At 39.9% G+C, this 24,980-nt stretch overlaps 1 protein-coding gene across 1 annotated transcript in view; it reads left to right on the forward strand.

Moving 5' to 3' along the window:
• Positions 1-24,980, forward strand: part of CNTNAP2 (contactin associated protein 2) — a 1,870,188-nt gene that overhangs the window by 1,443,604 nt on the left and 401,604 nt on the right. The window contains exon 14 of the mRNA XM_014858430.3: positions 23,283-23,439. Within this exon, the coding sequence (XP_014713916.1) occupies positions 23,283-23,439 (157 nt within the window). The remainder of the gene's footprint in view (positions 1-23,282; positions 23,440-24,980) is intronic.

Consider the following 24,980-nt stretch of genomic DNA (forward strand, 5'->3'; position numbering starts at 1 on the left):
GTTAATTTTATGATCTATAAATTATATTTCAATAAATTATACCTCAGTTTTATAAAAGTCATGGCATCTGAGTATATACATACATCTGAGTATATATACACATAATACATACTTTTGTGCCTCAGCCCACTTTTTTATATTTTTTGTACTTTTTATTAAAATATAAGATATATGTGTATGTATACAAGTATATGCATAGTACAGTACATTGCATAGAGCATATTAATCTTCAGAGTAGAGCCCAATAAGTCTTCTCATATACAAACATTTGTACCCACTGTCCAGATCAAGCTGTGGACTATTTCGAGCATGCCATAGGTTCCCTCATGCCCCTTTGCTGTCACTACTCCCAGAGGTAACCACTATTCTGCCTCTAGCCCCATAAATTAGTTTTGCCTGTTACTGAAATGCGCAGAAATCGAATCATTCTGTGTATACCATTTTGTGTCTGTTTTTTTTTTCACTCGACATAACATCTGTGAGATCCATTCATGCATGAAGTATTCTTCTTTCTTTATTTGTTAAATTCCATTTTATTAATGGGCCTCACTGTCTTACTGATGGACATTAAAATTGTTTCTAGTTTAGGGCTATTATAAATAAAGCTGCTATGAAAATTTGTGTACAGATCTTTTTACAGAACTAGGCATTCATTTCTCTTGGATATATACCCAAGAGTGGAATACTTGGGTGACAGAGTAGACATATGCTTAGTTTTAGAAGATACTGCCGACAGTTTTCCAGGGGGTGGATCAATTTAGGCTCCTAGCAGAAATAGATGGGAATTTCAGTTCCTCCACATCCTCACCAACACTCAACATTGTTAGCATGTTTAACATTACCCTTCTAGTGGAAGTATAGTGGTATGTACCTCTGCATTTACCTAATGAGTATTGAGGTTGAGTACGTTTTAATATGCTTATTGTCCTTTTGGATATTGTCTCTAGTGAAGTGCCTACTTAAGCATTTTATCTATTTTTTAGTTGGGTTATTTGCCTTTCTTTTATTGATTTATAGGAGTTTTTAATATATTCCGGATAGAAGTCCTTTGCCAAATACATGTATTGCAATTATCTTTTCTCAATCTGTGGCTTGCATTTTTCACTTTTTTATTGGTGACTTTTGATAGGAATTCTTAATTTTGAGGAAATTTATCCATTTTTGATTCTTTTATTCTTAAAAGAAAATTTATAAATTACTAAATTTATAGCATAGTGTAACTATCACCACAATGCTGTGCTGTTTTAATGCTGCTTAGAAAATCTTTCTCTGTCTCAAGGTTGATATGAAATAGTATTTTAGTAAAATGACTTACTGGAAAATTATCATTCCCGGTGTTTCTTCTTGACATGGTAAAAGCCACTAGTCATCCCAAGCATAAATTTTATGAATGCCTCTTTTATAACACTCATCACACTGCATGATAATCCTTTGCTTATCTATCTGACTGTTTCACTAGCTCTGAAACATTCATATGTGGAGTTTAAGAACCTGGACTTAGGAATTAGTCAGATCCAAGCTTTGCCACTTCTTGAGCCCTTCTGGACCTCGGCGTGCTCATCTGTAAAGTGATGCGTATGTCCTAGGCTGTTCCTTAAAGAAACCCTAGATGATGTTTGTACAGTGTTTACAGCAGAGCTGGGTACACAGTAAATGTTCAAAGAATATTCATGATGATGATGTCGATTTTATCTTCAAATCAAGAACAATGTCAAGTTCATTCTTGTCCTCTAGCATCTAACACAGTAGGTATTGAACTCAATCTTCCCACAAGTCAATTGCCTTGCTAATGGATTATGTTTAAATCATTCGATTTTTCTTAAACATCTTTGTATTCCTTGAAAGGAAGTTAATGTTTGTTATTTGTCCAAATTTATACTAATCTAGCTTTTTTTTTTTCTGAAAAACTTTTGTTTAATTTTTGTCTTTTTAGCAAATACTTTTGTAGATTAGAGAGTAATTCTTTCAAGTTTAATGAATTAAACTCAGCTCATTATTGTCACTCCCCAATATTTCTTTGTTTCTTATGGGAAGAAAAGATCATTTTAGATTCTTTTTAAATCACTCTGATTTCATCCTGGAAAGAATAAGGCAATATATGTCAAATCATTTTGAGAACGTACAAATTAGATAGTTTTAAGTCTGACAGTGACAGGCCATAATATTACTGGATAAGTTCTTACCAAACTGAAGCTTCTGGGCTCAGTTTCAATGTTTTATTTGATATTATTCCCACCAGCTTTCTTCTGACAAGGCTCAATCAAGATGTTAGTTAATATCCTTGCAAATTGCATCGTGGGTGGTTTACTATCCTTAGCGTTTACTCTGTCGAGGTTTTCACTATAGCACACACTTGTGTTGTTTTATTACTAACCTTAGTTGTTATTGAAGAGACCCTCTCTTTTGTCCTCAATGATCTAGGAAGCAGTAATTTCACAATCCTTACAAGTTCACCCTAATACAATGTCTGGTACATTTCTGAACATGGTAATTTTTAGGTGCTTTCAACTTGCAAAGCAGCAAATTGATGTACTCGAGGATTTCCAACAGCTTCTTTCCCAGAATGAATGACACTCCTGGAATGGTAGTTCCATGTGAGAAAACAAGGTCTCTGACATTGGCTGGAGAAGCTGCCATCTGGACTCTGAGTTCTGTCGAGGAAGGTGTCCTCTACACTGGGCTGGCATTCAGACTCAGGGTCACCAAGCAGCCCTTTCCAGAAGCAAAATGAAGTTGTCAAGAGAATATTTGCTGTGACTCTGCCAGGCGCCATTCAGATATGACAAACTTGCCTTCCTATTTTTATTATGGCTTACTAATTCTGAAGAAAGATGGAACTTTTTTTTTAATATGTGCTCATCCAAAGGTCAAAACAATTTTAAACAAGGGCAGGCACAGTCCTGCAATAAAAATGCAGCAATCCCATTGTGCAATAATGGGTAGGGGCTGAGAGAAGTGTTATGTTCACCTCTCTCGAAAGGGCACTTTAATCAAAAGACTGATGGCAAGATGAGCGTTGAATTTGTTGTTCTATTTCTCCTGCATCTGCATGAAATTGTGTCTTTGAAATCGTATATTACTGAGATGAGTGATACTGGAGAGAAACACATGCTCTGAAGCAAACAGAAAAACAGAGCAGCAGCATGGAACGCTTTGCCCACTTTCACAGCCTCATGGTGGTCATCTGAAGGGGGCCCGGGCTAGAGATGTGTAGCGATGTTTGTGGGGGAGGCTTCCCCATTCCGACACACAGACGCTTGCCTCTTTCCTTAAGTGTATTTCCTTAGGTGGGTAATGACAGTCTGAGGAAAAGCCAGTGCCTGCTGTTCAAACACAGCATGAAAAATGAAGTTTAAAAATATAAAAAACAGTGGTGATGAGATCCAATTCTCCAGTATTCCTCTCACAGATGGAGCAAAAACCTTCCTCCACTGTAGCTTTAGGGCTTGCTGTGGTCTCTCGGCTCCAAGAAAGAGGGGGTCCTTTAAGCAGTGATCTGCATTTCTTCTCCTCTGTTAGTTTTGGGTTGTTTTCCCAAATAAGATGGATTATCAGGTCTAATGCCAATGGGAAGAATTGCAGAGGTTTACTATATGAGAGGTAGAAAGAGCAAATGATAGTGTACAGCTTGTAAGAAAGTGAGGAAGGGGTGGACCCCAACATAAGGCCAGGGAGTGGCCAGAGGTAGGAGGTGAAATTTTAACAGAAGGGGACAGGAGGGCATGGTACTTAAGTAGACAGGTTTGTGTGTTTGGTAGCAGAAAGCTGAGAGGTTTCTCTGTGAAATAAAAGGGGAGGTCAGCTGTTGAAGAGGTTTTCTAGATCACAAAAGCAAGTGGATACATGTGTTTTGGCAAAGGCAGACGGTGAGTTCATTGGAGACAGGCTGAGAACGGGGCGCCACCAAACGCAGAAATCCATTCAGTTGTTAGAAATGCAGGCTGGAGTTCAGGCCGGAAGACGGGGCTGGACTTAGGTGGCATTAGCATTACCACGGGTGTGTGTTGAAGCCGCGGGACTGGATTCGCACGGTTGTATAATAAATATATGCTGAATGAGGATCGTGAGCCTTAATAGCTGCGGAGAACATGAAGATAAAGCAAGATGACTCCCAACCTCCGAGTAGTCACCGTCTAGAAGGAGGCAGACGTTTAAACGGGCGGCCATGGTGCGACGTGGTAAGAGCTTTAATAGGCGGGGCCGGGTTTTACAACCGTTCATGTGAAAATGCTCGTCCCTTTGCTGGTGAGACTCAGAGAAACCTGAATGAGAAAACAATGTTTGTGTGTAGATGTGAAGACAAGTAGTAACAAACGTGAATGGAGAAGTATATCTCTGGTAGTGCGGACAAGTGTGAGTAACGTTGCTACAATATGTGAAATTTGTAGAAAGTGTGGATGCGGCAACATAAACCCGTGAGGTCACTTCTGAATACATAGAAAAATCAGAGTCATAAAGTAATAAAGCCAGAGGCAGGGATCATCAAAGTCAATGCCCCCATGTTACAGAGCAAGAAAGAGCCTGAGAGAGGAGGAAATGGAACATGAAGATTGTAATGGAAGAACAGCTGGAATTCACACCTCCTGACTCGCATTTCAGTGCTTCCTTCACGGAGATCTCTCTTTCACTCTTAAGCCTCCGTTGGCTGGAATATGCAAGGTCTAGAAGTCTGCATGGGAAGGGCGGCATTTTCTGCACTCCACTCCCAAGCAGCAGGTGTCTGGATCAGCTGCTTCTAGACTAGTGATACTTAGCCCCCAGTCTCTATGTCCACAGTTAGAACAGAGTTACATTGTGAGAGTCTCGAAGGTTTTCACAATCGCCATTGCGGATCTGTGACTGCGACCCTAACAGGACGGCAGCGCAGGCTTGGAAGTCTGTCTTTGCAAAGCCTGTGATTATGAGCTGGGCTTTAACAGAACATTGCTTCAGCCTCTTCACATGGGTTATGTCATGTGTCTCAACAATCTGCTAGGAATCTATCGAGGTAAGGGCCTTAATTATACACTACTCTGACCTTAAAAGACAGAGAGGAGAGGATGGAACCCAGGAAATCCATTATCCCCATGGGTGAATGAAAAGTTTAATGGAAAACTATTTGTTTCAACAAATATATTCAGCAGTCATTTGCTCATTTAAACTAAGGTTTACCTGCCTTTGTAAATATAATACACTTCATGCAACTTTAAACTTGCCTTTTGTTTCAGTAAAATTGTCCTCAGATCATGAGGACATTAATAATAACTGTACAGCATGACAGATATAGCAGGGGGAGAAAACTGTGCTACATTGCCATTGACTGCTGGCTATCCCAGGGTCTCCCAGAATATAGGGAGCCTGGTGCTACTTAGAGTCAGGGCCCCTCTTCTCTGCAGACCAATTAGCCTCACCCAGCCTGATGAGTAGACTGCAGGCTGGATTCAAGCTCCATGCTTGACCCAACCGAAGTCAACCTGCACAACCATAGCCCATGACAAACTGTCAAAACAAGTCCCTGAGTTACCCTTTTTCTGTAAAATTCAGTGTAAGATACAAGTAGATTATGAAGCTTTCTGAAAAGCTAGATTCAGAATTACATTTTGATTCTAGTGCTGCTAAGAATAGGGATACAATGTAAAATCAAGACAGAAATAAGACTGTTGCTAATGGAGGAAAGCTGATTGAAAGATGAATGCAGTTACCAACACCAACACTGACTGCAAATCTGGGGTCAGAGACAGTTACGTCCGTGCATCATTGCTATAACTTTTCAGAGATAAATTGCAGTATTTCTTGGATCACCTAAGGCACGGAGAACTATGACTAGGTAGAATCGAGCTGCCCCAGGAAAAATCAACTATCTACTAATAGAGCAAAGAATACTTAAACTAGAAACAAAACAAACAAAAGCAAATTTAAAAATCCCCAAACACCAGAATCCAGAACGTGTGTATGACTTTTTTTATTTTTTCTCTTTTTTCCCCTTTTTTTATTTATTTGGGTAGGAAAAAAGAAAGTAGAAATAAAGACTTGTGTTCATGTATTTGAAAAATATTTATTGAATGCCTGCTATAGACAGGCACTATTTACCAGTAATCAAAAACGAAAGCCGGGCCCTAGTGGATCTTCCACTGTAGTGGTGGAGTGGGGTGGAGGCAGAAAGTGAACAGTGAACACAACGGTACGTAATGTATCCGGCAATGACAAATGCTAGGAGGTAAATAGGCCAGGGGAGGGGAAGGAACGAATGGTGGTATTTTAGGTAGGTTAAATAAAAGAAGGCCACCTTCGTAAGGTGACATTTGAGCAACATCTGAGGGAGGACAGATCTGGTGGATATTAGAGGAAAAAGATGCCAGGTGGAAAAGGATCCTACAAAAGGGATCCTTCAAAAGGGATCCGTCATCTGGGGCCGGCCACGTGGCCGAGTGGTTAAGTTCTCGTGCTCCACTTCGGCGGCCCAGGGTTTCCCTGGTTCGGATCCTGGGCGTGGACATGGCACTGCTCATCAGGCCATGCTGAGGTGGCGTCCCACATAGCTCAATTAGAAGGACCTGCAGCTAGAATATACAACTATGTACTGGGGGATTCAGGGAGAAGAAGAAAAATGAAAATGAAGATTGGCAACAGATGCTCGCTCAGATGCCAATCTTTAAGAAAAAAAATCAAAAGGGATCCATCACAGCATAGCCCTCCGTAATAAAATAATTCACCTGTCCTCCGTCTACCCCAGCCTGAACTGATCTGCAAGTAGCTAAGAACATAGAGGCCTTTTTGCTTTACCATGGTATATGTTCCCTGCACCTAGCACGTAATAGGCCATTGATAAATTTTTGTTGTTTCTTGAAGTAAGGTGCATGTCACTTAATCAGGCTTGGGTAGGCGAGGGAGAGTAGAGTAGGCATTGGAAAGACTCCCAGAAAAGGTGACCCTGGATTTCAAGGTACCCACAGAGACACGGCCGTGGGGACAGCATGAGCCATAGCGGTGGGGACAGCATGAGCTGTGGCAGAGAGATAAAGAGAAGTGTGATGGATTCAGGGAACTTAGGACCAGTTTTATGTATCTGAAGATGTGAGTGAGCAGGAGGTAAGTCTCCATCAGTAGACAGAACCCTTATTATAAAGGGTTTGGGGATGAGATTTGATGTTGAGGCAGCAAAGAGCTACTGAAGAACTTTCAGTGATTTTGTAAAAATTCGCTCTGGCAGAGTGAGATGGTGTGTCCAAAGGGAGCACATCTGGAACAAGGAGACCCAGAGGAGACTAAGGTGACGTTCCAGATTAGAGGGTAGAATGAGGCCATGTGTTGGCCTGGGGAGGAAGGGCCGAAGCGGAGAAATGGGCAGGGGTTTGAGAGATACCAAGGAGGAAGAGTGATGTAGTAAATGACTGACGTGGAGAAATGTGCAGTGACTCTTTGATTTCCATCAGAAGAGACGGAGGCATGCTCTGCCTTCTACTGAGCTGGGGGACAGGGAGGGGAAGCAAGTCTGGAGCAAAGATAATGTGTTCCACTTGGACATATGGTGTTGACTCGCGTTAAAGATTCAGTGATAGGCTAGTAACTACTTTGGAGATTTGTGTAATATCAATAGGCAAAAATAATTATCATTTCTAAGTTCAGCAAATATTTATGGTGTCAACTAAAAGCAGGGATGTAATAGTCATGGGAATGGCATTATTGCTCTCGTGGAGCTTACATTCGGCTGAAGAAACCAACAGTAGACAAGTGAAGAAATAAAGTAATTTCAGATGGTGATAATTAACATAATCAAATAAAACAGGGTGCCCTGAGAGGGAATGACAGGAAACACCTATTTTGGATAGGGTTGTCCAGAACAGCATCTCCAAGGAGCTCAAGCCTGAGGAAGATGAAGCATGACCAGCGAAGGGTGACAGGTTCCAGATGGAGGGAACAGCAAGGACAAAAGCTCTGAAACGAGCGAGAGGTTGGCAACAGAGACGGAGTTTATTCTTAATAAAAAAAGGGACATTGTATCCAGGAAGGTTATCGAGAAAATTAACAATTGCAATGGGAGAGGCAGGTGGCTTGGATACGTTTTGGAGTTTACTTCCTAATAGGCATCTTAATAAAATTATTCATCCAGAGCTCCAAGGCAACGATAACTGAAAAGTGTCTCTGAATGTTGTGCAATTTGTTACATTCATTACAATCAAACTGAAATCAGTTGCCTTGCCAGAAAAAAAAAAAAAAGTAACTAATTGACATAATGTGAAGGTCTTTGAAGAATCTCATTTAATGTCAGTAGGTTAATCAGCAGCCTAATAAAACAAGTTTAGTTAAATGCTTACATAGAAAAATTTATTCCATGTTTTGGTGCTAAATTCTTTTGTTGTCAGGTAAAAAAGAATAAGGGCAAATTTTAGAGGTTTCACTGTTTAAGTAAGTAGCCCTTTTACTCACTTGAAAAATCTGACACATTATTGTTATTGAATTTTTTTGTCATCTCACTGCTCTTCCGTGACATTGGAGGACTTTGAATTTGTGCCACTTTTATTAACTGCTGTGCGGTTGAGAAAGGCTTGAGCATCTTAGTTCCCTGGGAGGAAGGCCAGGTAATGGATGGATAGTGTGTGACTCAGCTGGTTTGGTATCCCATGAACAAGGAAGGGACTCTGCCCCCACTCAACGGGAGACGCGCTATGTGACCTTCGGTTACATAAGCAGTGTCTTGCTCTGCTGTTAAGGGACGGCTGTATTTTTCAGGTAGTAACACATTACTGTCTCAAAAGTAATTAAGTATGATAGGGTTAAAGGTCAAGGCTAATTATTTTAATGTCATCAGGTTTTTTTCTTTTGTAACTTGTTAAATAGTAGAGAATAAGGGATTAGTTCATAAAGCCTTGGCATTAAGGTTTATCCTTCCCTCTTGTGCCTTTCATGTCTCTCCTGGTAATGTCTTGATCAGAGTGGGCTGGAGATAATAAACTCAGCCTGAGATTTTCTCCAAGGCTGTGTTTGTGTAGGGTCGATTGAGGCTCCAGAATACTGGGAAGAAGTGGTCAGGGTCTTAAGAGCAATTGTGGTTATTGATCAGTATTGGTCCAATCTTCACAGCTTTCATGTTTTCCTTTTTGTTAATTTCTTCTGTTTTTTTACTACAAATATGTTCAAGACCCTGCTGTCTTGTAGAATCCACACCTCCCTGGTCACGCCCGTGGCTGCTCTATATCTCTCTTCTGACATTTATGTGGCTCTTCTATTTTGATTATCGGGCTTGCTTCCTTATGTGCTCATCACCTTGACCTCTTGAAGCTTGATCGCTTGAAACATGAAACAGCCCTTCCAGTTCATTGGCAACCTCCTAATCCTCAAATCCAGAGATGTTGGTCAAGCTTTCCCCCTCCCTTTCTGGAACATTCAGTGCTCATTTACCTGCTGCATGACTAGGACTGGGCTAGAAGCTGGAAGTACAGAATCAGTCTCCAGACGGAGCTTCCTGTCTGTGTGGGAGAGGAACACATGAAACAGTTGCCGTCCAATATGATGAATGCAGTAAGTAAGGTCTGCATCAACTGTGGCTTCACACAAAGAAGAGAGTAATATAAGCTGCCTTGGAGAATGAGAAGAAGAGCTGATTTCAGAGAAGTAAACTTTCTTCAGACTCCCGTGCTTCAATTCTCTCTCCATTTTCCAGCTGGCTTTCTAAAGTCTTTCCTCTTCTCCTGTGTTGCAGGCGTTCCACAAGGCAAGCACAAGCTGCCCACTCATCCCGTCCTGCATTCTTTCCCACGTTCAGCTTCAGTTATCACTATGGATGACTGACAGATTTACAGCTTTGGCTCTGATCTCTCATCTCTCGAAGTCCCAGATCTTGTCTCCTTGCTCATCCTCAGCTGGGCATTGCCATAGGAGAGAGCTACTCTGCCAGGATACTACTGGCATTTGGGGTGGGGCAGTTATTTGTTGTAAGAACTACCTCACATGCTGCAGCACATTCAGCATCCCTGGACCCGGGGCACTAAATGCCCTCAGCACCTCACAAACCATACCTAAAGAGGTACAACAGGCTGCAGGTGAGAGCCATTATCTCACCTCAGATCCACCCTACGTAAAATCACACTCAGCAGCTTTCCCCCAACCCAACACCCCCCTCTGCAATAGAAATTTCTTTCAAAATGTTCACACTAGTTTAACTTTCAAACCAACGAGTCACCACGAGCTGTTCCATCTGGTGTCCATCCCACTGATGGCCTTTCACAGTGTATTTTACCTCTGCCTCTGTTAGGTGACACGCCGTGTTCACAATCCTCCAAGTCTTTATCACCTCATTGCTAGAATGGTGTTTCCAGTCCCCTTTCCCTTATGGCACACCCTAGAACATCACATTGACCGTGCCTCTCACTTACTTTAAACCCATGATAGTAGACTTCTACTACAGGTTTAAGGCCAAATGCGGACCATGAAAATCCTGCCCCATAAACATTTAAAAATGCATGAAAAAAATATTTTTAAAAATCCTTTTAAATGTATAGCTGAGCTTGCATGAGTATGAGGAAGATCCTCTGAGGCCTAAAATTAAGCAAAACCATGCACCAACGGCATAAATGAGTGCTAAAGCCGGAAGCTGGCCTAAGGGCTTCGGCCGGTTCCCAGCAACCTACAGCTTCAGTGTCCTTACCGTATGGGAAAGAAGAGGCCATGTCAAGTGATGAGTTGTATCAAATATCCTTTTATGGAAAACAGAATCCAAGGGTCTAGACTCTCAGTGAAAAGAAACTAAAAACTGAAAACTAAAAACCCACTCTGCAAAAGAAGATAGCATAGGAATTTTGACCGTCTGGACCTTGGCTCAGGGTAAAGAGAAAGAAAAAAATTATCCCTTAAAGTGGTGTGACAAAGAGCCACTTCTGTTGTATGTTTGCAGGTCGAATTCACCCTCTGCAGGGTTGGGGGAAAAATTCAAGCTAAAAATATATTCCAAAGAGGCCCCAGCTTGGTAATACCCCCAAGTATCCGATAAAAGCAAATGCAAATTATCTGAGAGGGACAAAACTTAAATGGACCTCAAAGAATTCCCACAGATACATTCCCAAGGAACATGGTCTCAAAGGAAAAACTGATCATGAAATGTGTGGGGAAGCAAGATACCATAATTGTGAGCCAACAGAAATAACTAATAGTATTTTCAGTCCTGCAGAAACGTAAGATATTGAAATTATTGTATCAGATTGTTTTTTTAAGGGGAAATTGAAGATATGATTAAGGAAAAAACTGTCAAAAATAATGAGTGGCATTTGAAAAAGAACCCAGAAAAAGTTATAGAAATCAAAATGTAATGGATAAAATTAAAAGCTTAATGGAAGAGTTAAATAGCAATTTCTACCCAGCTAAAGTGAAAATAGTGAAATGGAAAATAGATTCTGAAGAAACTTCCAGAAATCTGCACAGTGAGACAAAGAGTCGTACAATATAAAAGTGAGATTAAGAGTGAGGGAATCAGATCAATAACATTTAAGCCATGTCTAACTGGAGTTCTGGAAAAAGAAAAAAGGAAAATGAGGAGAAGCCCTATTTTAGGGCATATTAGCTAAGAATTCACCAGAACTGAAAAAGTACGCAGATTCAGATTCAAACTGAGGAGTCACAATGGATCCAAACAAGAGTGAGAAAAAACCCCAGCGAGACTGAGAGAAAATACAGTTTACCTACAAAAAGGATGGATACAAAACTGACTTCTTGACAAGGGAAACCTAGAGACATTAGAATAATATTTTCAAACTGTTGTGAGAAAATAACCATCAATCTTGAATATACCACCAGAAGAACTATCCGTTATATAGAGAGTCCAAATAAAGACGTTTTTAGCTGAGCAAAAATGGTAATGGTAGATCAGGAAAATGTAAAAATCATTAAGCATAGAGAGCGGCACTGACCAAAAGAACTTTCTGAGGTGATGAAAACGTTTGCTGTCCAAAATGGTAGCCTCTAGGCTGGGGTCTGAAGAACTAAATTTTAATTTTAGTTAATTTTAATTTTAATTTTAAAAGCTGCGTGTAGCTATTGGCTACCTATTGGGCAACACAGATAGGACTGAATAGCATAATTGACAAGTTTTAGTTGATAAACAGATATAGAATAATTAGAGAATGAACTTTTTTTTCAAGCACATGTAACACATTTTATAATATTGACCACAAACTGGACTCTAAAACAAATCTCAACAAGTTTGAGATTATTGCTGTCATGTAGATTCTGTTTTCTGACCATGATCATATTAAATTTTAAACATCAGCTAAAAAGATACCTTTACAAAAAGACAGCTTAAAGCAAAGCGTATAGTTCAAAATTTTAAAAGATACTTCTAAATAACCTGACTCATAGAAGAATTAATAATCATTATTAGATAACACATATTACTAGATTAAGATGGCAACACAGTTCAAAATGTGAGAGATATTCCTAGAGTGGTATTTCGATAGAATTTACGGTCTTAAATGGATCTATTAAAAAACTACAAGGGATTAAAATTTCTGAGCTAAGCCTCCAGATTAAGAAATTGGACAAAGGAGCCTAGAATATATCCAAAGAAAGTAGAAGAGATAAAATAAACGTGAAAGCAGGAATTAGTGAACCACAAATCAAACATACAAAAGGATCAACCAACTTGATTCTTTGAAAAGACTAGTAAAATTGATAAATTTCTGATTGGTCAGAAAAAGGAGAGAAAACCTACTAGCAGAAATGAAAAAGGGGACATAAATACAACTTTTACCAATATATTTAAAAGTTTGGATGTAATGGACAAATTCATAGAAAAATGTAATATAAATGGATACAACAGATGTGCAAAAATCTAAACTTCTATAAATGGATATGGTCTTATAACAATTAAAGATAGTAAATTATATTAACCTCAGATAGTTTACAACAATTCCAATCTTGTACAGTCCTCAAACCATTCTTTGAGGCTGGTATTAACTTAGTACCAAAACGTACTGATAGCACAACATGGGGAAGGTCAGGCCAATGTCATTGAGGAACATAGTAGCAAAAATCCTCAACAAAAGAGCAAAGCGAATCCAACAATATATATAAATAATAATTTATCACAACAAAGTTGATTTTTTACAAATACTATCATTAAAAACATCTATAAAAGGGGCCAGCCCCGGGGCCTAGTGGTTGAGTTCAGCGTGCTCCACTCTCGCCGCCCAGGTTTGTGGGTTTGGATCCCAAGTGCAGACCTACACCACTCGTCAGCCATGTTGTGGGAGTGACCCACATACAAAGTGGAGGGAGACTGACACCGATGTTAGCTCAGGGCTTATCTTCCTCAAGCAAAAAAGAGGAAGGTTGGCAACAGATGTTAGCTCAGAGCCAATCTTCCTCAGGGGAAAAAAAAAATCTATAAATGTAATCCATCACATTAGCAGCTAAAAAGGAGACAACGTATTATCATTTCATTAAGTGCAGACAAAGCATTGAATAAAATTAAATATCAATGCATGTTAAAAAATATCTTAGCAGATGATAAGTGGAAGAGAACTCCCTTAAACAAAAAGATGAAATTTTTTTTACAACAACAGTAACATGACACTTAATGGCTAACCATTAAAGCATTTTCCTTGAAACCAGTAAACACATAAAGAAGACCCCCATCACCAGCTTAGTTTAACACTGAACAGTAGGTCATAACCACTGCATTAAGACAGGAAAGAAGATATAAAGAGATAGAGACTGGAAAAGAAGAAACAAACTATCATTATTCATAAATAACAATGTAGACTTGAGAAAATTGAAAATATCAATGGATTAATAATTTGAACTAATATGAGAGTTTAACACATTTTCTGGATACAATATCAACATAAAAATTTAATTTTATCTCTACATATCAGCACAAAGTATTAGAATATGTAATGTTTAAAAGCATACCATTTATGAATAAATTTAACAAATATATGAAAGACCTTTATCAAGAAAATTATAAAGTTTATTGAGAGATGTTTAAAAACATCTAAATGGACAGATATATTATGATGGTAAGCAGGATAGGTATATATGATAAGCATATAAATTTTCCACAACTTTATCCATTCATTCAAAGTAATTCAGTTCAAAGTTCTAGCTGGATTTTCTTTTTCTTTTCCTTTTTTTTCTCTTTCCCTCCTTGTTCTTTTTAATTGGGGTGAAATTCATTAACACAACAGTAAGTGAAAATTTCTATGACGCTTAGTGCAGTCACAATGTTGTACAAGCACTATTATCTATCTAGTTTCAAAACATGATCATCATCCCAAGAGGAAACCCCATACCCATTGAGCAGTTGCTCCCTGGACCCCCTGCCCCCCAGCCCTGGCCACCAACGATCTCTGTTCCATCCCCATGGATTTGACTCTTCTGAATACAAGCTTGAGAAGAAATCTCAAATTGGATTCCTACGTTATGTCATTAATAAAAATTAATTCCCGATTATTTAAAGAACCAAATGGAAATGGTAGAGCTTTAATATTGTTTATAAAAAAGCAGAAGGAAATAATTTTATCATTTCAAGGCAATAAACCATGAAGAAAATGTTAATAAATTCAACTAAAAAATAAAATTAAGAACATTTCCTTATTAAGACCACCATAAAAAGCGAAATTTGCGTCATTATAATTATTATAAGATCATTTTCCTGAGCATTTTCTACAAATCAATAAAACACCAAAAATCCAATAAGAAGATTGGCAAAATAACATGACAGATATTTTCAAAAATAAGGGAATATAAATGAAGAATAAACATGGAAAGACAACAATCTTATAAGTAATCACCGAAATATACCTAAAACCAAAAAGTACTTTTTTCCACTGTGCGGTTGCCACAGTTAATACTCAAGGATTTTGACCAACTGGAAGTTTTATCTGCTGCTGGTGGGCTTTTACGTTCATACAAGTGCTTTGGAAAAACGATTTGCAGATGCAGGGATCACATGACCTAACGATTCTGCTATAGGGATGTGCTCAAAACTCTTAGACAAGTTCATGGAGCACGTGGAAATAGCAAAAAATGACACACTGCAACGTTCATCAACATTAGAATTAGTAAAATGTGATATATTCAAAGAGCCACATACCGTATAACAACGATAATGGGTCAACTAAGTACGAGGCTGTTTATTTTATTATTATTCTTTAGAGCTTATATAAACTTACAGTCGTACATGTAAAATATTTTTACATTTAAAAAATTTTAAATATGACTCCCCGTTACATAAAAACTAAAGTGCGAACACCACGGAAGTGCCCATAACCCTTTCTCCAAGCACATATTCCACGCCTCTGCCCTCCCCACCAACCTAAGCGATTACCCCATAGTTCCTGAAACCAGTTGATGTTTCCTGGCTTCACACGGTGGCCTAGCCATTCAGGAGATTCTGAAACGCTCATATCCTCCTTCTGGTTTCCTGGGTCCCACTCTTCCATCAAAGCTGCAGTCAGATCTTCTCCTCACCGAGGCTCTCCAGGCCTCCTTGGTCCTTGGTAATTGATCCCTTCTTCAAAATCCTGCAGGACCCATTGCCTGCACCACTCCTATGACATCCAATGTGTGGTTTTTTTCCATCTTATTATGTGTATGCCCCATCAGATATGAAGGCATGAACTTTCATGGTTGTAAATTACTAAACAAACATCGCTGCACTAACCCAGAAGATTAGAAGGCAGGAATCAGGTTTTCCCTCCTATCCCCCAGATTGTCTCTCCTGCACTAAGAAGGTGCCTATTGATTATGTAGCATGCCATGCAGTTGCAAAACAATATTCTGCTACTAATTTGAAAAGTTATAGCCATCTTTTGTATATAAAACAAGCCGAGGTGCATTCATTATCGATCACTAAAAGTCAAGGCACAGGACATGAAGACATTCACCATAAATGATAGGCCAGGGGAAGGCATGTTTTATTAGATAAATACACTTTTTAACAGAAAATAACAATAAAGGGAGCAGGCAGTACTCACACAAATCATTGTCCGAGTTCCAGTTAATTCTCTCTTCATTTATTCTATAGAGAAGAAAAGAAATATTTAAAATAATTGGCCAGGGCTTCTCTAGTGAAAAAAGACTAGAAAAGTGCATTATTATATCCTACAAACAGCATGTGGTTCCACCCAGTCACTTTGGTATTATTAATCACATTTGTCCCTGGGGCCATGGCAGAAAGGAATTAACCAGAGTTACTGGGGGGGCCTTGAATGCCAGTGACCTCTGCAGAAACGGAAGCCAAGTTAACTTAGACTTCTGTTCTCTTTAATACTGCTCAGAATTATGAACTCCCATCTAATCTGTCACTTCAATTCCATTCGAATTAATAAAATCTGATTCATTTGAATAGGATTCAAAGTGATTTGATTCAACTCAATCAAATTCTGCTCAGTGGAATCAGTCCTTGATTGAAATCTATTAAGTTCCATTCAATAAAATAAATTTAAATATTATGCAGTGAAATTAATTTTTAATTAATTAACATTTCAGTTCGGGTCCATTTTGATCTGAACTTCAATTCCCCATTTCTAAATTTGGTCTCTATTCGAATTAATAAAATGTGGTAAAATCCAATGTGATTCCAAAAGATGCAACGTGAGGCTAATGAAGCGCATTCATTCCTGTTCAGCCCTAATCAAGGGAGTTTAGTGACATTCGATCACAGCGAGAGAAAATGTTCACCGTGAACTACCAAATTGAATGTTTATATTATAACTTCAAAATTATGAGTTTTCCAAACTTCATGTCACTGTCTGCAGCATGAGCTCCACAGGACTTTTTTGGACTCATTCTTTGCTTGATCTTTATACTCCCATAGAACAACATAGAATTAGGTGATTGGGAAACAAAAGAGAATATTGTTATCCAGTTTAATAAGTTGATTTCACAAAAATTATAGGCAAGTTGAGATGATAGCCTTTTCTACCTATGAAAATGCCAAGATATATGATTTTTAATTTTATTTTTAAAGTTCTTAATCTAAACAGTGCTAAAATACAGGCATTTGGACTCAGGACCATGATTATGAAATTGCAAAAAGAAAAAAAGAGTTACAATGACTAGATTATTCTGAAAAAGAAATTGGGAATTTTAAATGGAGGTGTTATTGTAGTAAACACCATATCCCCTCCTCAGATTTCACCTAGAAATCAAGGTCCTGGTCTGGTATTCCTCTGGGACCCAGGCCCCGGGGCCTCTGTGTTCTATGAACTAAACCTGCACTGTCCTTGGCCCCGGTCAGTGTATGTGGACCTGATAAGGATCACCAGGGCGTTAGTGACCAGGTCTCAAGAACTTCCTCTGAGACTCTTACTCTATAAAGCTGTTCTGTGGGCCCAGGACTCTAGAGTGTTGACAGGAGCCTCAGATGAATCTTATGTCAGGTAAGTGGAAACCTTCTCTATACTGATCTCCCAGCAGAGGGAAAACCCAGGGAAGCAGCCTCTCTGTGACTTCACCTCCCACCCTCATTTTTCCTGGAGAATCCTGAGACTTAAGCGGCCACGGTCCAGTTCTTGGAGGTGATTGCATCAGGACGAACTCCACCTGTCGAAGACAAGAGTCTGCCTCTATCTAAACCAGCGAACTCTAGGACTAGTGGCCTGTTCCCGCTTCCAATGCATGGGTCAAGGGCAGCTGTCACCTTTAGCTTTAGGGCCCTGGAACTCTTGGACTGTGCACATCTCATCCTGAAGAAAAAGGGAATTCTGCCCTGCTTGATCTTCCAAATTATAGCTATCAGATTATCTGGAGGGCTTTCTAGTAGCTACAGCACCTCCAAACTTGTTCTCTGCTCCAGCCCAGGCTGGGGCATATCATAAGGTTTCACCTACCTTCTTCTCTAGGTCATTTGCATTGCAAGGAAGGTTCTCACAGCTACCGAAATGCTTTGCACATACTGTCTAGAATCACACCAATTAGAGATGCCTTTACTTAGAAAGCATATTATCACCATTCATACCTTGGTATGGAGTATTGGAATCAGATCAGAGTGGTCAGCTGAAATGGACTGATGGAGTGGAGGAAACAAAATTCGGTCATGCTGCGGTAAGGATGGAAGGGAGGAGGAAGTGGGGGATTTTTCAAAGCAGGAGTCACTTCTTTAGAAAGAGGATCTTGCACTGTAGGGGGCTTCAAACGGCCGGAAAAGGCTGCCAGACGGCAGGAGTCTGGCGGGGCTGCCCGGGAGCTGCCAGCAGGGGGCGCTCAGCAGAGCACGAAAGGCAATTTCCGCAGCGATTGTACCTGTTCTATTTCCTCCGCTAAAAGCCCGTTGTGATTCTTTCACAGAATTTGTGCAGAAGTAGATAGTAATAGATGTAATAAAGCTAAGTTTCATCAAGCTAAAAAAAAACGCTTTTAAGTTTACGTTTTGGAGACGATAAACCCTTGTGGTATTGTTTTTAATATCTTATAGAAGAGGATAAAATGGAGCTAATTAAATGTCCCAGGGAGCATACTGGGTCTTATCTTAGGGTGTGCCAGGATAATATTTATTTAAGCAGACTATTAAATTACTTTGTGTAGCCCAGAAGTTCCAAAGGACACATTTTGAAAATCACGGATATGGACCACATTTTCATCAAGAGGTCCCCGCGCATTTGCCCTTGTGTTTCTGAAACAACTTGTTGTTCTTGGAGAAAATAACAGAGATCTATTGATTTCTTTAAGTCTCGGGAAACAAGTAGGCTCTTTTCTTTCTCCCTTCCCCAGTTTAATCATCTAAATCATAGTAAACCTTTCAGCATGATAAAACTTGATCTTAAGTGAGTAGAAAGAGTAAAGTGATTATATTTAATTCAATCCATATCTGACTCTTTTAATACAATATACCTTACTTTGATAATTTAGCTTCTAGCTAATTTAGAATATGGTTCCTCATTACCTAGTCTTGTCACAGTGATTACACCTACTTAACATAGTTAACGAAAATCTTCATATTCTGAGGTTAGAGAAGTTCTTGATCTCTTGGCACTGGGTAATTCAATTATTTCTTTTCTCACCACTTCTTATTCTTGTCTTTTGAAAAGGCTTTCCCTTTTTATTGCCTTTAACTGCTTTTCCCCAGAGTCAATTAACAGGTAAATAATGATTTGTAAAGCAGAAAGTAGCGCTTCATTAGGATAGCACTGGAAGAAGGCAATTCTTTGCTCAACACAAATTGAACCATTCTCTTTTTGCTGAAGATAAAATATAGGCTAAATTAAAAATTTATTTTATAGTGATTTGACTTAACCAAATTAGCCAATGCTGATAACAAAGGGTTCCATTTGCTGTTTCCCTGGAATATGTTTTTCTTGTTGGCATTCTTCTGTTCGTGGCAGATGTAGAAAGAGCTAAGTAAAACATTTTGCACTGCACTTAACTTGGTTTCCAGGGAAGAAGAACAAAATGAGGTCGATTTTGCATCAGCCTAACTGAGAACATCAGCTATAAAAGACTATATGTGACTTGAGAAAAAGGTGGAGGATGAGGGAAGAACTGAGAAGTTGGGCTACTCTTACCTGGTCCCGAGTGTGTTGCCTCCTTACACCGAATAGAAGAAATGTGATTGCAGATCATCCCTTTGATTCCCATCCTGGCATCTGAGGAGAGTCCCTCCCTAGGGAACCGAGGTCTGCCCCGTGAGATCAGTTCAGAGCCTGGATCCCATGCAGAGCTTAGGGCTCCAAGTGGGACACCTACAGCCCAAACAACTTGACACTGAGACGCCCTCTCCTGGGCTTCTCCGTACTCCCTGAAGGTGGTGTTTTCTTCTCCATTTCCCCTACAGCACATTTCTCAGTCTCATGCTAAAGAGGAGGCTGCTAATTGTCTTGCTCCTTTTACTGACATTGTTCTTATTTTTATGAAGAATACTGAGCCGCACCCGGCTTCTCTGGTTCACGCAATTTCTCATCACTTTCTATAACGATTATAGAACAGTGTGAGGTTGTTTGTCCTGGTCACTGGAAGGAATAGTTGGAAATTGAGCTGAGGTTCTGAGATACGTGCTCTTTCATTGGCTGTTTCAGGTACAGGCAGTGGGAGGGAGTGTCCTGCAGGACAAGCCATGACTCCAGTTCTGCAGGTGTCTGGTTTGTTTCCTCCTCTCCACCAGGTGTGTTAGTACCCTCTAGTTTCCAAGAACAATGATAGGAACCAAAATTTGCTTTGCAAGACAGAATTTAGCCTTTGGTCAACTTGAAAAGGTACAGGGTGACGTAGATGTGATGACAGCCTAGGTCATGTTTCTACATGTTCAGGGTCAGCTCTGGGCTGGAAGGCCCCAGATGCCTTCATAAGGTCAGCATTGCACCATTCACCTTGCCCTCCTGCTGTTAACACTGCCAGGGATGGAATCAGCAGAGACCTAGTGCAGCTTGCTGACCAAATGACCCGGCTCAGATGTTACAGTTTCCATACATGAGGTTTTTCAAGGCTTATTTTGTTAAACATTTGACCGCATCAAAAGAAAACAAGGGTTTATTAGTGGTCATGGTTCCAAGACTGGGAAGCATCGGAAATTGGATGCTTTACTCTTTACCCTGATGGAAAGAGAAGGGAGAAGCGAAATAGCTTAAGTGCAGAAAGCAAACACAGCCCCTGATATGCGGGGACAAGGCTCAGATGGGCAGAAGACAGGGTTTCTGAGTGGACCCTTGTCTCAGAGAACCGGCTTCTCCCTCTCTTCAGAACAGGGTACTGAAATCTCCCTCTCTACTTTACCAGATCAAGTCAAATGTATTTATTAAAATTCAGGTGTCACAAATGACCTCGCAAAAGGAAAAATGGTGACGTTTCCAAATTAAGTCAGCACAACTGGAAAATCTAGAAATTGGAAAATCTAGAAATTTGTGTGAAGTAGGAGAACACCTGAAGAACTTGCTTCCAAGTTCAGAGCATTTGCTCATTCATCACGTCAAGGCTGGGTCTTCCAGTACAGTTTCATGACTTTAAATTGCCCACCGGTAAAAATGAAAGAAAACTATTGGCATGTCTGAGAAAGCCCTGCAGCAGTTTTTACAAAATTCCCAGTATGACCCTTACTTACTTTATTGTATTATTTGCTGAGATGTTGTGACTGTTCGCATGATAACTCAGTGAGCACATGACTTTTTCTTCAACTTCATTTCTGAGCACTTACACAGATACTGGGACTAGTGTACACAACTGTCTGAAAGGGTGGGTGGGTTGTCACCATGGAATTTTAGCCATATACCTGGCTAAAATTGACTAGCCTTCTCGGTTTACCGGCCAGCACTGCCTCCATGAGATCCCATTCATTCCCCAGCTTCCTACAAGAGCCATCTGTTCTCGGGGGCTCAGCCTTCTCCCCTCCATTCCCTCCTCTGCCTGCTGCTACCTGGCTTCTTCTTCCCATCGCTCACCTGAAACTCCTCTTAAGAATGTCTTCCATGACCATCTAGCTGTCGAATTAAAAGGAAAAGTTTAAATTCTCATATCTTAATGGACTTCACTATGAAATCTGACAAGGCTGACCACACTGTTTTTTTGGAAATCCTTTCCTTGTTGTTTTCTCTGTCCTCTCTGACTTCTTTCCTTCTTCATCTCCACTATGGCCATTTCCCTCTCTTTCTGTTCTCTAAATGCTGCTGTGATCTAAAAGATTCCAACGGCATATCTTCTGCTACCAATATTTCTGGTTTACCCTGATGGCTCCTAAAACGAGATTTTCAGCCCAGAAAATATTCTGAGATCCAGACTTCTCTAGCCAACTGCCTATTTCATGTATCAAGCTTATCATCCTTTCTTTGACATTCTCTAAACTTCTAATCTTCCCACCCAATTATGCACCTTGGTGAAACACATCACCATCCTCTCAGTCACCTGAGCCAGAAACCTCAGGTTGATTCACAATCCCTTCTTCCCACCTTCTCTCCCACCCAAACCTCAACAGTCTCAGGCCATGTGTACCTCCTAAATCTCTATTTTCTCTTCCTTTCCATTTCACTGCTATTTTATTGTCTCTCCTCTGTGTTAACACATGAGCATCTCATCTGGCCTCCCTGACTCCATCCTCCAGAACTTTCTATTTCACCTTACGGTAAATTTTCAAAACACAAACTTGATCATGACAGTTCCCTGCTTAAAATCCTTTAATGGTTTCCCATCACTTTCAGGATGAAGTTCAAACCTTTTTTTTTTTTTTGGTGTTCTTTTAATTTAATTGTTTTTATTGTAGTAACATTGGATTATAACCAAACTTCTTAAATAGAAGGAAATAAACACTGAAAAGCAAAAAATAAACTAATTCAAAATAACTTATTATTTGGAAAAAGATTTTTTTGGTGATATGACCCTCATCTACTGTCCGTAACTACCTACTCATGCTACTCCCTCACACATCTCTTCAGCCCTATTCTACCATAAATGCATAGACTCCTTTGTACATTTTCCACCTAAAACTTTACCATTCTGCTCCTTTTGCCTAGGAGCCCTTAGCTCTCTTCTATCTTTATTCACCTGGGTAACTGCCACTCAACCTTCAAGACATAGCTCAAATATTTTACCTCTTCTAGTACCTTCCTTCATGACCTCCTTTTACTCACCCACCCTCCTGTGTGTTCATAATACCCATTAAACTGAATTCTCAACTTGTATCTTTTTCCTGTATTATTCTACTGAGTTTCTTAGAATGTTTGACACATAATGGAAACTCAAGGGATATGTGATGATTGGATGAATGAATGAGTAAATGATGGAATATCAGGCCAAATAATAAAGGAAAGTAATACCGTATAAAGAACATTGTCCAATGTCTTGTGAGATTTGGTGTCAGACGTCTGGTTTGTGAGCTAATCTGCTGTGTGATGGAAAAACTGCTTCATTTTTCAAGACCTTAGTTCTTTACCTGTTAAATAAAGAGATCGCACTAAGATGTAATGAAAGTCCATGTGTGGCTCTAATATCCCATAATTGCCATGACTGTCATTTCACAGAAAAGCATGACTAGTCATGACCTCAGTTGTATGTTACAGAATCAGTACGTGGTCTCTATGCCTTCATTGGGGATCGCCTCCATCTGGGCAGCCAATTTGCAGAATAGACTCCTAAATTACTGAAGCTTGGCATGTAAATGTTTCTTCCAAGGAAAGAGGTGCATATCCTGGTGGGAAAACTTGAGCTTACCATTCCCTCTGATATTTTTTGTTAAATATTCTTGTTATTGAAATCATTTACTTTCAAGAGAGTTGGTGATGTTCAGTCTCTCAGAGAGTGATATTCCTCCTGGGGAAGGTGGGTGAACGTGTGACATTGTAATGACTCAGTCCTAGACCATCTCAACGTGCCTTTCTGCTTTCTCGTAGATGGAAGTCCTTACACATGGTGGGTTGGCAAAGCCAACGAGAAGCACTACTACTGGGGAGGCTCCGCGCCTGGGATTCAGAAATGCGCCTGCGGCATCGAGCGGAACTGCACTGACCCCAAGTACTACTGTAATTGTGACGCGGATTACAAGCAGTGGTGAGTGCGGTTGTCAGCGCAAGCGAGCTTGCCCTCGTGGAGTGCCTTCAGGTCAAACTAATTAGATGGAAGAGAAAGCTTGAAAAGTGCCGAAATAGTAAGATAATAGCCTAGAAAGGTTTGGAACTAACCCAGTTGACAAATGTCAGGAACGTTCTGAAAAATATAAGGCAGAAAGCGGTCAGTGCAACGAGGATATGCATTTAGAAATAGAAGGACACATAATTGATGTGTTCATATTTTATTCAGAGAGGAAAATAATGAGCCATGTAGCAGGCATGATTTGCATTATAAAATGTGCTTTGTAACAATAGAGGGGATGGCCGAGGGCGGGGAGCCCGTGTGCAGGCGTGTGAGCACATCCACAGTAAACAACCTCCAACGGGAGGGCCTCCACCTCCTACAATGTTTGCTTTGAGTAGCTGGACAAGAAAAAAAAGAGAGGGAAAAAAAAGAAAAGGAAAAAATTGTTCTCTGCTCCTGTCTTCAGCAACAGTGCTTGCCAGTCTGTCCGCTTTTCTTTCACCTGCCTGGAACTGTTTATAACTCTGATACGAATCAGTTCAAGGAAGATCTATTTTGGGTTTCTCTCATCCCTCTGCTGGCTTTTGTCCCACTTCACAGTCAATGGCTGGGTCTATGTCAGTAACAGATAAAGATAAAATCAGCTGTCATTCCTTGTGAAAAAGAGGCCCCAGAAGTTTAGGTGGAAGAACATAAACCAGGTACGGTTCTTCCCAGAAGCATACATCCTGTACCTGCTTCTTACGATTTCAGAAGCTTGGGGATGCTCGGTTCCTGCCTCTGGACAGCAGCAGAGAGCACAGCCCTGCCTTTCCTCCCAGGTCCAACCACAGTTTCCTTCTGTCAGCCTCTGTTTTACGCTAGTTAGAAGACAGTTTACAAGACAAGTTCGTTCTACCAGTTAATCAAAAACTAATTCTAAATGTAGAATTATGTGATTTCCAGGTAGGATGTCTACCTGTTTTCAAAAAGCCATTTTTATTTTAGTAAATGAAATGAATTACCAAGGCTGTACATCTCAATGGCTTAGAATTTCTACGTGGGAGTATGTAAATAGCTATCATTACTCTTTAATTGTGTTTTCTGGTAAAGAGAAAATCATGGTATTCAATTTTTAATTTTATTTATTTGAAAGATGTGTCTACACACACACACATTTATATGCAATACAAAGATCGGAAGTCAAGAGAATGGAATCAAAAGGACACGAGCTTTGAAGTTAGCTTTTCATTTATTCAGTCAATCATTCATTCAGTCAGTCACTTACTCAACAAATATTGATCGAACTCTCATGTGCCAGAGAATCTTCTAGGTACTAGGGATAAAACAGTGGATGGCAAGAACAAAAATCCCTGCCCTGACTTATGTTCTTGTTGTCACTTTTTACTAGTTGTGTGTCCTTAAGCAAGTTCCATAGGCTCTCTCAGATTCCTTTCTGTTCAACATTGACTCAAGACCCCTTCTGGAAGCTGGCTTTGGGTGTAGCCTCTGCAGCTAGATATGAGAACGCCGTTCCA

Source organism: Equus asinus, chromosome 1, assembly GCF_041296235.1.
Source record: "Equus asinus isolate D_3611 breed Donkey chromosome 1, EquAss-T2T_v2, whole genome shotgun sequence".
Taxonomy (NCBI): Eukaryota; Metazoa; Chordata; class Mammalia; order Perissodactyla; family Equidae; genus Equus; species Equus asinus.